Genomic DNA, 16,869 nt, shown 5'->3' with positions numbered 1-16,869 from the left:
TCTAAACTTAAGATGACTTCCCATCATCCAGGGAATCATGGCAGCCAACCACTGGGTGAGATGATATGTAAGTTAATGGTAGAGCATGAATCCTTCACATACAGAAAGCATTGCATTCATATTCATCTGCTCATAAAAGGAAAAGAAGAGCATTTGTATGTGTTTTGGTCTACTTGTTCATGTGAAATGTGAAAATCTTGTACAACAAGAGTTGTAGTCCCAAGCTTCATCATCAGCATATCTTGCAAGACATGTTGCCAAAACATCAAGTATATCACACATTCAAACACTGGTAGATATTTTAATACAATCTTTGCCATTCCTTTCAATGTAAATGATTCCTGGCCAGTTGTAGCCCAGGAATTTGACAGGCCCTACTTTTATAGATAACCTGCAGTGTCATATACATAAAGGGGCCAAAATGGCCAAATACCACCAATTTCTGAAATTTTTTGTAAAAAAACACTGTTTCGAAACTATATAGGGAAATACTACATTTTATGATACTTGAGTTTCTTAAACTCGAGTTCCTAGAAGTTTTGCCACCGTGGCACTACTGAGATGGAAATTGGGCAATTAAAAAAAATTATGTGGTACTCGAGCATGGTAAACTCGAGTACCATGCAACACAATACTCGAGAATACCTGGCTCGAGTACCATTATATAATAAAATGCTGTTTTTTTTTTTCTTTTTTTCTTTTTTTTCTAAGGTGCTCGAGCTCACCAAACTTGAGTACCTTGTAATTTTTTTTTTTTTTTTTTGGGATTATCCACAAATAAACATAAACATAAAATGGTGCTTATTTTATTTATATAGTACTCGAGCTCACCAAGCTTGAGTACCTAGTAAATTTTTTTTACTTATTTTTATGTTTATGTTTATTTGTCGATAATCCAAAAAAAAAAAAAATTTACTAGGTACTCGAATTTAATGTTTATTTGTGGATAATCCAAAAAAAAAAAAAAAAATTACAAGGTACTTGAGTTTGGTGAGCTCGAGTACCTTAGAAAAAAAAAAAAAGCATTTTATTATATAATGGTACTCGAGCCTGGTATACTCGAGTTTACCATGCTCGAGTACCACATAATTTTTTTAACTGCCCAATTTCCACCTCAGCAGTGCCACAGTGGCAAAACTTCTAGGAACTCGAGTACCATAAAAAGTGGTATTTCCCTATATAGTTTCGAAATAGTGTTTTTTTACAAAAAATTTCAAAAATTGGTGATATTTGGCCATTTCGGCCTACATAAAGGCTCATAACAGTGTCTTTTAAGTTTCAATTCCAACAATTTTAGGGTCAACTTAAACAGATTACTAATCAAAGTTGCCACATAAATAATGTGTAAATTAGTTTTTTGGAAAACTCTTTACAAGATAAGGTTATTGTGCTAATATTTTTCATCGAAACTAAAACTTTGATTACTAAAACAGGATACACATAACAATGATAACGGGAGTCCTTTGAGTCTTGAAAAGCACTAAACCATTTACATACTGAAGTATGCAGGATTGTGCTTCTATCCAACTTCCTCATCAATTTGTAGAAAGAAGAAAAAAATTTACAATAGGATGCAGATTCCATTTTGGTAAGAAAACAATAGGATGCAAATATAGGAAATTAAGACTAGTCCCCAAAATCAAAGCAACTCCGGAATGGGTAATTGAAGCATCACATGGATGTGAAGTTGATAATAATAGTTTTCTACGCAGGACGTAGTTAATAAGTTATATGTTTAATTCAGTTTTAATGCATACAAATAAAATGACTGGCAGCATCTATGTCTATTACTAATAAGTTTCTTGCCTAACAAATAATATAAAATATGGCTTGTCACCTTCAAGCAAAAATGGAATGCAAATTGTGACAGATTTTACATTTACAAAAATTCCCTTGAACTTGCGGAAAGTGGACTTCAATATTGGGAAACACATTCAGCCTCTTTATAGCAATCTTCTTGAACAAAATCCACAATCAATTTGGCAACTGAGTTGGGCCTTTCGACATGAGGAAGATGACCACAATCTGGTATTTGACGTATAGTTGCATTTGGCAGTTCACAGTGCAGTCTCTGCATAATGCATCAAAGAATCAAGCAAATCTGTTATTCCAACTGAATCCTGAGCATGTTTTCCATTACTTATCTGTTGCATTCTATGCTTTATATCCATAAAATAAACTAACCACTGCAAGCTTGTTACTAATGATCTGGTCATCCTCACCCCATATGATAAGTGTCTTCTGCTTTACCTGGCAAATAAATTTGAAAACAGCATTTTCAGAGAAGGTAAAATTTTGTGGCGTTAATTGAAATATGAAATTGTCCTTAAAAACATGAACACAACTTAGTATATGCCAATAAACCTTCTTCTGGAACTATAGGCAGATTCATTCCCACACAAAATTTAAGGAACACTCCCATCAGAATCCTCTCTCTCTCTCTCATACACAAATAGTACAACTGTAATTAATCTTGTTATGGATAATTCTATATAACAACTTTGAGCTCAAAATAGCAACTCCAATGATATGTGAGGAAGACAAGCAACTTGTAGTAAATATCATGCTTAGATCTACCAAATTTAGGCATGGACACCTGCCACGTGTTCTTACACCAGCAAAAGAGAAGAAGGGGGGGGGGGGGGGTTGGAAATTTCCTATAATAAAAATTATTATTGTTGTTATTTAAAAAAAAAAAAAAATCTCAAAGATCTTAAGGATCCAGAAAAGAGATTGGGAAGAGCAGCACAAATTAACGAGCAAGATAAAAAACCAAGGCAGTTGCATCTGCCAATTAAATTTCTCATGTTGGAGATCATTCAGAAGTTGCTGCAGGGCTTTATTGACCATCTTTTGAGGCACTAGAAAGTTAAAAAGATCATGCAATAAGAGAAATGAAATGCCTGAAAATGGATGAAGGATCTATGAGCTCTTAAACACAATGTCCTTTTCCATGAACCATCAAATGTTCTCCTTCACATGCACCATAGTCCATAGATATCTGTTATATGCAAACTTAACTTTCCCCTTCTCTAAGCGTTGTTCCCACCCCATTTGTTTTATAACAAGGGTTCTCTTTTATATATACAGGACAAAACGACACAATAACATTTGTTGATTTAAATGGTAGAGCAATTTGGCATATACCTGTTGTATCTGTGCACTAACATTATAACCCCCACTAATCATAAAATCCACAGTTGCATCTTCCCACCAAGGATATAGACAATGCAAGCGGCCCACCTAGATAAGATAACAGGAAAAAAATATCATTAGATCCAAGATCACCAATGCAGCAACCCATATTTTTATAACAACTAGAACTTTTTCTGAGTATACACTCACATTAGCCCAATCTAAGCTGGTACCAAATGAGATGCCAGTAAAGGCCAAAACATTTACATATAAGCGCAGCAGGATGCTCTTCAATAAATAAACCTGATCCAAAAAGAGTGCCCACAGTCATTGTTAATTAATGTATGATACAAACTCCCCCACCCCCCCCACAAAAAAAAAAAGGTTTAGGCATAACTAAAGAAAGCTTGTTTTGCTTTGCTTTTAAATTTTAACATCTAACTTCTTCTTTTTTAAGACAATTATGGTCATATTATCTACTTTGCATTTGTATCAGCAAAATACTAGAATCCATTATTGCAAAGTACTTAGTCATAATACGTGCTGTTAAAGAAGAAAATACAATCAACAGTTTTTATAATGTTAGGCAATGAATAAAAGGATAGCATACAAACCAGAACATATCATCCGCATTAGTTGATCTTTGATGTTTAATGGTTAATTCTGAGCCACTTTCACATGTAATTAAAAATGTTAGAATTATAGATTGTACGACATGAACCATGAATAAAAAATCCAAAATGCAAGGTGCTGAGGCAATTATAAGGCTTGCTCCTCCTCTATCACATTTTTGCAGGCAAGTCCAAAAAGCAAGAGGCAACAGTTGTATATTTGGTTGGAAAACCTCTAAATATCCCTGAATTGAAGGTAACAACTCACTACATATATTATCCACTATCAGCTCTTGTAAACCTGATGGACCTCAGAAATAGAAAGTTTCAATTTTTGGTAATTTCCCTTCAGGTAAATTAATAAGAATAGCATGATGCAAAGCTTATATCTTATCAAAATTATTTGAGAATTCGTTGTCCTGTTTCTGAAGCCTCTCATAGAAAAGCCTGAAGCATTACTATGTATCGACATTTGAGAATCAAGTATACAAGCTTTATATATGATGAAAAAATGAGTCCATATTAACATCTAAACAAAAGCACATAATCAATGATTAACGAAAGGGATCATGGGTGGCTAAGCACTCATGCAGAAGGCATTGAGTTGGATAGTGGCAATATGAGGGAAAGTATTCAGGTGGTTTGTATAAAGAATAATATAATTCATTTGAAGAAGCCATGATCTCACCTCCAGCTTATTCCTATAAGGAGGAGAGATGCCATTTGAGCAATGCATGTGTACTTAACAATAAAAATAAATAAATTGACTGAAGACATCACTAACAGAAAGGAAACCTCTAAATAAAACAATATTAACATAAGTTAAGGCTCAGGCAATGAGCAAAAAATACATGACTTTTATGACGTGATGGCCTTAAATAAATTTTGATAGCAGAAATAATTTAAAATTGTTAGTTGTCTGGACTAATAGATTTATGGAAAGACTCACCCCAGCATATGCTGCAATTCTGGGTAAAGTTGCTAGATTTCCTGTGCCTTCTGCATACACACTTGCATCAATTAAAACCAGCTTTTCAACCTGAAAAAGGTGAACTAGAAACAATGATGTTTCATAGAACGTTAGAGGGTGGATCGAGGTTCATAATCATAAGTTCAATTATTCAATATACTCACGGCTTCTGGATGGTTAGCTACAAAGTCAATTGCAACAGCAGCACCAAGGCTTGGTCCAACCAATATCATTGGCCTTTTGATGTGTGATTTCCAAAGCTGTTGTTGAGATGAGACAAGTCCATTTCAGGATAAAACACAATGTATGTGAACAAGGTGCTATCATTATGTACTGGAGATAGGTTCTTCTGCCAATGACATGATGATATGCCCATAAAACGCAAACATGTAATTGACTGTCAAAGCTTCATAACAATGCCAGAAAAACTTAGCCATATCACTTATAAAGGACACGCAAATAAGCTGTCAAAGTGTCATATGTATGTTTTAGGCTTCCTATTATATTTAAAGCTTCCTTCACAATACAAATTTGGTGATAAGATTTCCTTCATATACACAAGAATAGAAGACATCCATGAACCAATAAGAAGTACCTGATAAAAGTGTTCACGCTTAGATGCCACATTACATGGTGGAAGCCTTTCTGACACATGAAACAAGAAACAAAGCATTTTTTCTTAAAAAAGAGTAAACACGCAACAACAACAAAGCTTTAGTCCGAGAAAGGATATGTCTAGTATGTCTAGAGTCCAAGTAAATGCTAATTTGCTAATAGGCCAAAAAACCCATATATACACTAATACACACACACGAGCAGATAAAACAAACCTAAATCAGAGAAACCCCAACCAAGTATGTCCACAGCCCAAGTCTCTAAACCAGCCTCCTCAAGCAACGGATATGTGTACCTCCATTCTAAACAGGAGCTGAATAATAAGATCTAGTGGTGAACTCCATAGACAAATTAAGCAAATGACATCTTTCAAAACAGTAATGCTAAAGACCTGTCAAAACCATGGAGAAGAACCACTGGATTTGTCTTGCTCTGTATTAATGGCCTCACACAACTACTCATGATACTATTATCCGAGAAGCTGACCTGCAATTTTTGGCAGGCACATTGTATTAAAAAGGATATATGCAGTCACAAATAGGAAATATTATATCTTGGGAGTCAAGTAGGCTCAAGTAGAAACTACAGGAAGTATGTTACGATTGAAGAATAATCCTCTATCCCGCTAAGAGTGTTCCACTTTATACTCTACCAACTATAGTATGACATGTGTCAGATATAATTTTTTTAACCTTATACTTCAATTAATTTATAAAGAAAAACCAGGAGAAGTGGCGGGCTGCGATTAGTGGAGTATAAAATGGAACACCCACGTTGGGACAAAGGATGTTTATTCATTATGTATTGTTATTCCACCTAATGCATAATGTATAGCTAATAGCTAATAGAATATACATATATATATATATATATATATATAACTACTGTACTTCTAGAGTTAAGTTGTTAACCGACCTTAAGATTAGATGGACAATAAGTGTCCTAAAAATCAATAATAAGTAGAAAATGTCTAGGAAATAAGTAAATGCATGAATAGTTTTGGGAAAAAGGGGAATGCAAGGCTTGGCCGATGTTAAAATAATAGTTAAATAGTTAAATATTCTCTTAATTCCATTCATCCTATCTATATTGTTAGTTCTCTATTCTATTTTGGAATGTCCCAAATGGACAAACCCAATAATGGGTAGTATGATCTTCTTTGAAGGACGAATTTACACGTAATATTGATAATTTTCCCAACTTATCTTTTAGCTTATTTGAAGAGAAATATTATGTCTATAACGTTTTTAAAATACTTTCACAACAAATAATAAGCAGCAGTTTGTTACAAGTTGTTATTGATAGACAAAAAAATAATTTCAGCAATAGATTTAAATTAGAACAAAAAAAACTTACTATCTATAATTTATTGCAAAAGTGTTTGAAAAATCTTATTTGAAAGATTAATAGTATCTCTTTTTGACTACCCTTATTTTAATTTAAGTTAAGAAAAGCAATTTTGAAAAACTCTACTCCTATTCCATTTTTTTTTATGCCCCAAAGCACTTGTCCAGTTTCAACTTTTATTTAAAGTGCAATGCATGTTAGGTCTCTCTTTTATTTAGTACCATACTTTAGCATTGTTTTACACAGGACACTAAAATATTAAACAACGCTACAAAATTCTAAGGGCAAATAAGAAGAGTGAGTGAGAATTTACGTACAGGTACAGGAAGTCTGTCAATCCTCGTGGCGAGCTTACGAGCGAAAGTGTCTTTGATATTCTCCACTTGTTTTGGGAGAAATGAAGGAAAAGACAACTCAGCGTAACACACTGCCCCACTACTGCGTTTCTTCGTCATCGCCATTGTAATTGTTGCTGTTGATGGTGCTGCTGCGAAGCTCGCTGTGAGGGCCACCATGTTTTCGTTTGCTCACCCGCCTGGGAAGTTAGCATTACCCAGCCGGCTTCACGAACTCCAACTCCAACGCACTCTGCTCTCTTCTTCTCTATCTGTAGATAAAATATGCGGCAGTGGAGTGCTTCTAAAAAATGAGAAAAAAAAAAATCTAAATGTAGTGAGGTATTGGGCCAGCCGAACAGGCCCAGAAACACTGAGAGGCATCTTAAGAAAATCTATATGTGTCCAAGTTTTTGTTTTTGTTTTTTTTTTTTAATTATCTCCTTACCTATTGATTGGTTAATGATGTATTATGTATCTTATGCATGTAACCACATTTCTCAATGAATCGGCTTGTGGGGTCCATCCCATGTGGAACAATGGTTATATGAGGCAATTATTAAGTATTTTTTAAGTACAATGACATGATGTTCTCTTCTCTCACATTCATGATAGATTCCATTAATTAAATTTATGGTAAAATCCATTATAATATGGTAAAGTTATAATTGAAATAACATTACTTTTACATGCATCTATCACTAACACTACTATACTAGGGGAGAAGGAAGTGGGGGTTTGAATCACTAATAAAGGCATCACAAAAGATGTCATTATCACTAAACTTTCATTTGAATCCTAACATGTTATTTTTGTTGAGAATTTCATTTAATAGCAATACCTTCTTTTTATATACTATTCACAATTTGTCATATTAGTAAGTTGCAACAATAACAATATCACTTTTATACTTAAGCCAAAATCCTTGTTGAGATAGACCCGTAAATGCAGCCAACAATCAAAACACAAGCATTACTGATCTGAGTTTTCAACCACTGCCACTCAAATGGTCATCCCATCCATGTTTATGTTCTTATGTATTATCGGTATTTTTTTTTTTTTCTATAATGTAGATCATTTAATAGGCTAAGAATCTCCCATATGATAGACAATTGAGTGGAAAATGAATGAGTTTCTTGATGATACAACCTATAGACAAATGTCCTTGTTGTACAATTGATGCTAAAAATACAAAAGAATAATAATAATTTTTTTTTTTTTTACTATTTACAATACTTGTTTGACACTTGTTGATTACAAGAGTCAACCCACCATGAACAATTGTTCCTTTACTGTTTATAAAGGAGTCAAATACTTATTTACACTAGAAAATAAGGGTATCATCTCGAATTGATATTATTTACCATCAAATATACCAAATTTGCAATAGTAAGAAAGAAATTGTGCAATTTTGTGTGAATTGATTTTATTGTAGATGTTTTTTTTTTTCCCCCCAAATAATTGAGTTTTTTTTTTTATTTTTTTATTTTTAAGGGAATGATAATGGGTCAGATTTGGGAAGAAATCAAGTTCTTCCATCCCAAATCCTTTAACTATTTTACATACAAAACCCTATTAAATTCTAGGAATTGCATCATAAACTCATCCCATTTATATTTAAAAATGCCAAACCAAAGCTTGCCTATTCCTCTTAGAAATTAAATTCTATAAGGACATGATATCACATCATCTTATTACATATTTAAAAATAAGTACAATTACACTCAATCAATGCTAATACTCATATATAAATTCAATCAAATTAGGAATTTATTGAGATGTTATTAAGTGTAGTAGGATGTATTGAATTTTAGGTAAAATGCTAATGTGACAATCATTATTGGATGGTGTAAAATATAAATTTTCCACCACGTCCTTACTAAATTGTTCAAATGTCTATTGAATCTTGTTAATGGAATTGGAGGGGCTCAGATTGAGTAAGTCCATAGTTGGGGCTTAGGCCATTTTTCCTAAGTTTGGGCTCTTAGACTATATAATCAAGAGGGACAACTGTAGGCATACCAAAAACCTTGAATTCAAGCATAAAAAATAAATAAATAAATAAATAATAAAAAATAAAAATGAAGAAGAAGAAGAAGATAAAAGAAAAAAGAAAAAAAAAAAAAAAAAAAGACTCTTGCTTTAGAAAAAGCCAGTTATTCCCTTTGGCCAAATTACATAGTCCTCCCCCTAAAAAACCGATGGGTTACTTTGAAGATTTCCCACATGAACTTTCACTGATTTTAGTCATTTTACCATTTGAGAGCATCTTCGGCCAACCCAAGGTACGTTGAGGAATTTTACTTTGTTTTGAAAAGTACACTATAAAGTTAGGTCAAGGGGATCCTATTCGTTTAACCCAGGCTCTCTTTTTGTGGCTTTATTTGTTATTCCTACTTCCACCTATAGGACTAAAGTAATGAGTAAGAGCATCCACAGCAGTGGAGCTAAAAATTTAGCTTTTTAGCTCCACCAAAAGTTACTTTATCTATTTTACCTACATACATGCTGCAGTAGTGGATCTATTTTAGCTTTTAACACAATAAAATAATATAAACATCACAATAAAATAATATATCCATTACAATAAAATAATATATCCACTACAATAAAATAATATATCTTATACAATAAACAACAACCACAACCACCTTCAACCGCCACCGCCGACTTTTTTTCCACCGCCGTCATCGCCGTCGTCGCCGCCGCCGCCACCGCCACCGACTACTCTTTTTCCGCCGCCGCCGCCGCCGCGTGATAGCAAATAATCGTCTAGTGTTATATATTTTTTTTAACCCCAAATTATACTCGTACATTTTTTTTTTTTTTAGTAAAACAATTTTTCAATTATCATGATAACGTATTATCATCTCAATTATCCGGAAGCAACCTTGAAATAATGTGAACTATGAAATGAAGGAACTTTATAATGTAGTCCATAGATTTATAAGAAAACATAGAAAATAAAATACATATTATAGCAAGAACAATGTAGTCCATAGATTTGCTCACATACATAACTCAAACCAAATTACAGTGACCCAATACATTCATGTGGTTTAATGCAACACAGTAATATGGTTCTATGCAACACAACAATTTACAGAGACCAGGTTTTGTGCAACACAACAATTTACAGAGACCACCCATACAGAGACCACCCATACGTAACTCTGGCTCTGTGCAACACAACAAATTACACTAACAACAAAACATAAAAACTTTCCCGCACAAATTACAGAAACCACATAATCCAGACAAGAAATTTCTGCAAATAGAAAATTCTCAATACAGAGCCCACATAATCCACACAACCAATTCCTGCAAACAGAAAATTCCCAATACAGAGTGCACAGAATCCACACAACAAAATAACAGAAAATTTCCAAAACACAAAATTTCCAATACAGAGACCACATAATCCACACAACCAATTCCTGCAAACAGAAAATTCCCAATACAGAGAGCACAGAATCCACGCAACAAAATAACAGAAAATTCTCAAACAGAAAATTCCAAATACAGAGACCACAAAATCACAATAACCCAGAAAAATTAAGCTATGAAAAAATTCACTACAAAAGAAAAGAGAGAGCACTGACGGCGACGGACGGCGACGATGATAAGTGAGGGAGATGAGCTGGAGTGCGATGAGTGAGAGAGATGAGTGAGGGAGATGCGGCGACGGACGGCGTGGGCTGGGTTGGTCTGGGACGGCGACGGCGTGGGCTGGTTTGGGCTGGACGGCGACGGACGGCGTTGGCGAGGGCTGGTCTGGGACGGCGATGGGTGAGAGAGATGAGTGCGATGGGTGAGAGAGAGGAGTGAGGGAGATGCGGCTGGGACGGTGTGGGCTGGGCTGGGCTGGGACGGCGAGGGACGGCGTGGGCTGGGCTGGTCTGTGGCGGCGACGGTGATGAGTGAGGCAGGAGTGATCTGGGAGATGAGAGTGAGGGAGAAGGAGATTGAGAGTGACGGTGAATGTGAGATATAAAATAAAAGAATGAAAAAAAAGGGGAAGGAGTGATTATTTTAATCGGGCTGCTGCTTAAAAAAAAATTTTTTTTTTTAGATGAGTGCTACAGTGCACATCTATCTATAGATGTGCACTGTAGCAAATCAGCCAAATATTATGGCTTTGGCTCCACTGCTGTGAGCTTGTTTTGCAATATTGGTGGAGCTAAAATAGTATTATAGCTTTTTAGCTCCACTGCTGCAAATGCTCTAAGCATATCGGGTTCATTGTCCAGTTATACGTGTTTTGAATGGATTCAGTGCAACTGGATACTGAACCTAAGTCAAGTCCTAAAGTAATTGCAGAGCTCACTACAAAACGCGGGGGCCTTGGGCCGCGTTTTTTAAGCCGCGGCCATAAAAAACGCGGCCCAAGGTGAGGCTAAAGCCCCATTTTAAGAAACGCGCTCTATTATTTTGCTTCCTCTAATAGAATTTTAGCCAAAGAAAAAAAAAAAAAAGCTAAAAGGAATAAAATAATTGCTTCTTTTATTTGTAAGGTGATGATCAAGACTCTTAACAACTTCCTAAATAACTTTAACAGCTATTTGTTTGTTCCATGTTGTCTACTTTCTCTTCAACTTATTAAGTACTCTTCCTTTCTTAATCATTTTCCACTTCTCATCTCAAATGATTCGTTTTTGCTTTTTTCTTCTTCCTTTTTTCCCCGGGGGGTATGCAGAGACAACTAGGTTGTTTTTTTTTTTTTTTTTCTTAATCAAAATATATGAATGTAAAATTTTATAATCTTACATGACTTATTTATTTCTCTTTGTTTTTTAAACATTTTATGAATTTTTTTATTTAAGTTTGTGGTATGTTTTTGTCTCTCTATATATATAAATCATGACTGTAAATCACTTGTTAAACCAAAAAAACAAGAAAGAAAAGAAAACTATGACTATTCAGCAAGAAAGAAAAAGAAAACAATGACTTGTATACGGGCCTATTTGATTCGAAATCACCAAACACATATGACACAACACATGGAATGAATGGATAAAGCTTACACGACAAACTAGGGGAGCCGAATCATGAATAGGTCATGGCCCCATTATTAATAATTTAACTGAATAGTTCCTCCTTTTCTTTACAAGTATGAGGATGGAACTATCCAAATTTCAATGTAATGTATAGGCTGAATCCCAAAAGAAATTGTACCTCGGACCTACCAAATATGGAAGAATTGGTATAACCATACGGGGTCATTGCACTGTTAATAAAAGAAAAGAAAAATGGGTCCTTACTTTTTAAGTACTTGCTGAGTCCTACGTGCTACGATAATGTATAATATGACCATTGGAAATTGACTAAGAGAATCGCATGCACTTATTAAAACCTTCAAATTAGTTATAATAATATTATATGTTGTAACTAGTGGCGGAGCCAGAAATTCAATTAGGAAGGGTAATGTTGAAAGCAAAATTAATTTTTTTTAATATTAATTGATATTAATTAATAGCAAACTAAATACACAAATATATATTAATGTAATTTGGAGATTAATCTAAATAAATAGAGTTTAAACTATCAATTTTATTTCTTAAAATAAATTATTGTAAAAGTGTTAAGAGCATAACAATGTACTAGTAAGTTTGTATCCTCACTGCCTTGAATGCTATTAAAAAATAATGTTGAATTCAACATTTTTTCTCTATTCTCTTAAGCAGTTAAAATTTGGATTATAGCAAAAACAAGATTGAAAAAAAATTAAAAACTAAAAAAATAAGAAAAAGAGTGGAGGCTATGGTTTTAGTGGTATATATGAATATAAGTAGGCCATTTAAGAAAAAAATAATAATAATGATTATGTAGAACCCACCAAGAGGTTGACACTGGGAATTATATAACTGGTAGACAATAAAGTAGTATAAGTGGTGGATCTAAATGAAAATTGAATATTCAACAATTGTGAAATTTATTATGAGAAATATTGTATATACTATATAGTATTGCTCTGACAATTATAACATTTGTTATGAAAAAAATTGTGTAAATTCATTATTTACTGTTAGTAGTTTGGAAACTTGTCAAAATGACAATACTTTTAGTCTTATGTGGAGCCATTGAACTTTGTTTTCATTGGAAAAAGATGAAAATGTGCTATGTTCTTATACAAGACATTAGATTGCTTTCTTTTAGAAGTAGAGAAGTCTTCTTATTTATGCTAAGGGCAAAGTTGAGATAGAAAAATTTTGTCAGGGGCAAGTTGCTTTATAGGTATATTATACAGGAGTTTTTTGGGGAGGGGGGGGGGGGGTGCACTTGCCCCCTCTGGCCCTCCCCTGGCTCTGCCAATGGTTGTAGTTGTCCTTTGAGCTTACACTATGGTTATGGCCTTTTGGGATTGTGATTGCATAGTTTGTCGTTTGAATTATTCTTTAAAAAAATTTATAGACTAAGTTTGGATGTAAACTTAATTATAAGCAATGACTATAATTCTACCAAAAATATTTTTATTGGATATGAATTTTGACAAATTTATAATTAGACAACATTTTATTCTTATATTAATTATGGTTGCAAAATTTCTAGAAGATCAAAAGTCAATAACTATATTATCAATCAAATGTTTAAATTTCAAATTTTTGTAGTTCAAATTTATGCTTAAAAAATAGTAAATAGCATTTAATTGACATGAAATTTGACATGTATGTTAAGAATATTATACAATCCAAATGTTAGATTTTTAAAACATATAGTCATGTTAATATTTTTAGTGGGGATTGTAGTCTACAACTAAGTTTGTATTATAATATTATATGTTGCAGCTGTCCTTTGAGCTTACATTAGGGTTATGGGAGCGTGATTGAATGCTTTGTCATTTGAATTATTCTTTAAAAAAATTTATAGACAAAGTTTAGATACAAACTTGATTATAGCTAATAACTATAATTCTACTAAAATTATTTTTATTGAATATGAATTTTGACAAATTCATAATTAGATAACATTTTTTTCTTATATTAATCATGGTTGCAAAATTTCTAAAAGATCAAAGATTGATAACATTAATTTCTAAAAGATCAAAGATTGATAACATAATGTTATCAATAAATGTTTAAGTTTCAAATTTTTGTAGTCTAAATTTATGCTTAAAAGATAAGTTTATGGATGGAATAGTAAATAACATCTAATTGGCATGAAATTTGACATGTGTGTTAAGAATATATAGACAATCCCTTCATATATTGGCCCTTAATTGTTTATAATTTTATTATAATAGAACATTATACACGAGGATTCCAACGTGTTATTTGTCCTTGCACAAAAGGTTAGGGGATAAATGTTGTCATGTAGTGATTGTTGGATATATTTCAACAATTTACTTTTGTGATAAAGCAAAAGAAACAATACACAAATCTAAGAATAAGCAATAACACAAATAAATGTGATAGACAAAAAACAATAAATAGATACTGTGTGTATATATATATATGAAGAAATCTACAAATAATTAAAAACTCACAGACTAAATGCATGAAAGATGAATGATTTAGATCAAGTCTTGTGTTTGACCCAATCTCCTTAAAGCAGATTTCGCCCTTCACACAATCACTGTGATGCTTTGAGACTCATGGACTTCTGCCTCCTAGGATAAAATGATCTACAGCATGAAAACAAAGCACACAAGGTCGTGCTTTGCAAACTACTTAATTTCTCTTTTTCTCTCTTTGACACAAAATGAAATGCACAAAAAATATTCTCACTGGGAGAGTTTTCTAAAAAAATAGTTTTTATGAATGAGGAACTATGAAAAATTATACGTTATTAAACAAACACTTTGTTTCAGTAATTACTGCTGTGTACAGACTAACTGACTCAAAAATTAAAATAATAAAATATTATTATTTGGACAAGTAGGCCCAGTCCACATATGCCAAAAGCCCAACCTAATATCCAACTCATGAGCATATAAACTCATATATTATTTCTTTCATTTCCTATGTGGGACTCAAGATTTTTACCATTTTTAATATCATTTTCAAGTGAACATAGAAAACATCAATTTCTTATTCACTCCAAGCTATTTTTCCAACAATACCCCACATGAATAGAAATTGATAATCACAATGCAAATGATGATGCAGACACAGAGAGAGTAGAAGAAAAGTTACTGTATCGGGAGAAGTAGCTTATGGCTTTGAATTTTCCTTTGTGAAAGACAATCGGATATACTAGCTAACCAGTGAACATGATGTCTTGAACTGTTCAAACGTTTGTGTATACCAAGACAATAGAATTCACATAGCTCCTTTTCGTTCTTATAGTTGTGTTCATTTTGGCCTTGAACATATCCTAGTAAATTCATGAAGTGCTTTAGGGAATTCAATCTTAAAATTCTCATGGAAGTGGCCTACTTCACACTCATATAGGTGACTTTTATTAAGAGTATCCTGCTATACCCCACTTGAATTTTCAAGATATAAGAATCATTAACAGCAAAGTTTATCCAGAACATCGCTTACAAGCATCACTATTTCATCATAAGAATAGGTGGGAGATGTAATCTCCATAGTGATAAAAATTAGTCTCCACAATTTTGTTGTCCCTTTGAAAACCTAGATCTTGGGATCTCCAGTCAACTAGGTGGGGTTACCGTTATGAAAACTTTAGGTCATAGGCTTTAACCCCATTCCCCTCGATGAGCAATTTACTTGCTTTCCACTCAAACAGTTGATTATGGATCCGTTTTATAATTTAGAATCACTTCCATTTGAGAGCAACTGCCTCATAGTATTATGTCTCCAACAAATATGTTGAGAACTACCATAACTTTATACAAATAGGAGGCACAAGTATCCAACAATGCATGTCTGTTTAGATTTATTGACTTCCCAAAAATACATATGCTCTTTACATAAGGTGTTCTCACTAGACTGTTGTCACATTTCTTATGTGATTGAGACAAGACAAGTCCATTAGATGTATTAGAAATTTTTATTTCTTCTATCACATCTACAACACTTACATAAGCATATCCCTAGCCTCTTGTGATATATTTCACATCACACACTAGTTGCATTAGTTCTAAACTCATTTGACATCATCTCTTTGTCAAATTTCTCATGCCATTGGATTGGAACTTGCTTCAATCTATACAAAAATTTAACAAGTTTAAGCACTTTGTTTCCTTGTACAAGAACCATAAACCCCTTTGGTTTATTGTGTATTAAGAAAACTCACATCTTCCTTTTATTTGTAGCCTTCTAAAACAAGTCTCGCATTGTAATAGTCAATAATTCCATCAACTCTCAAATTCCCAAGTGGTAGATCTACCAACTACTATGCATAGATTTCTAAGATTGATTTAATGCACTATTGACAATCTCTTTTCCAAGAAGGCACCTCAAAATATCACTTCCTTGAAACTTTAAGTTCATCTTCTAACATTTAAATTAGAAAATTTGGACCAAACGAACATGATGTTTGTCCTTTTATTATGCTTAGGCTCAACCTCTCTTCTATCAACTCTTGATCATGAGAGATACTAAACATAGACTCAAACTTTCTTTTAAGAAAGTTTAACACTTTAAATATATTCTAATTAATTTTCATGCAAATAAGAATAATAGATTCATAAATTAGAGAAGCACTATGCATTACTGTTATGACCATTACCAATGAAAACACAATCAATGGTTCTTTATCCTTTAAGAATAGGAATCACCACCTTCATCAAACACCCCCACATTTAAAAAAATTATAGAAAGGCTATCACTCTTTCCACAATTCACAAGGTGTCTTAGTGGTTTTCTTTTAAGGCATTTCAATGAAAAAATAAAGTGGAATAATAGCTTCCCCCCACAAGTTCTATGGTAATCAAGAACTTATTGCATTC

General features: G+C 33.3%; 1 protein-coding gene across 3 annotated transcripts; it reads right to left on the bottom strand.

Annotated features, from left to right (window-relative positions):
• Nucleotides 1-1,723: 1,723 nt before the first annotated feature.
• LOC115978931 (uncharacterized hydrolase YugF-like) lies at nucleotides 1,724-7,326 on the bottom strand. Of its 3 annotated transcripts, XM_031100853.1 has the most exons (10): nucleotides 6,996-7,326; nucleotides 5,723-5,817; nucleotides 5,547-5,644; nucleotides 5,312-5,361; nucleotides 4,881-4,976; nucleotides 4,696-4,785; nucleotides 3,346-3,438; nucleotides 3,148-3,243; nucleotides 2,185-2,250; nucleotides 1,724-2,071 (listed from the first exon to the last, which is right to left on the bottom strand). In XM_031100853.1, exons 1-10 carry the CDS (start codon nucleotides 7,191-7,193, stop codon nucleotides 1,916-1,918), a joined length of 1,038 nt encoding a protein of 345 aa, XP_030956713.1. In that variant the 5' UTR covers nucleotides 7,194-7,326; the 3' UTR covers nucleotides 1,724-1,915. The 3 variants fall into 3 exon arrangements, with proteins under 3 accessions (XP_030956713.1, XP_030956714.1, XP_030956715.1); XM_031100854.1 differs by lacking the exon at nucleotides 3,346-3,438; XM_031100855.1 differs by lacking the exon at nucleotides 4,881-4,976 and having other exon boundaries at nucleotides 6,996-7,306.
• Nucleotides 7,327-16,869: the final 9,543 nt, after the last annotated feature.

The sequence above is a fragment of the Quercus lobata genome, chromosome 3, assembly GCF_001633185.2.
Source record: "Quercus lobata isolate SW786 chromosome 3, ValleyOak3.0 Primary Assembly, whole genome shotgun sequence".
Taxonomy (NCBI): Eukaryota; Viridiplantae; Streptophyta; class Magnoliopsida; order Fagales; family Fagaceae; genus Quercus; species Quercus lobata.
This window is presented reverse-complemented; position numbering and strand designations above follow the sequence as displayed.

Bases quoted from the DNA above. Each gene is read 5' to 3' on its own strand.
- LOC115978931 (XM_031100853.1), bottom strand. From the start codon at position 7,193: ATGGTGGCCCTCACAGCGAGCTTCGCAGCAGCACCATCAACAGCAACA. The intron at 5,362-5,546 runs GTTTGTTTTATC...TTCATGTGTCAG, and splicing joins TTGGGGTTTCTCTGATTTAG to AAAGGCTTCCACCATGTAAT. The intron at 3,439-4,695 runs GTGAGTCTTTCC...TTTTTGGATCAG, and splicing joins GAATTGCAGCATATGCTGGG to GTTTATTTATTGAAGAGCAT.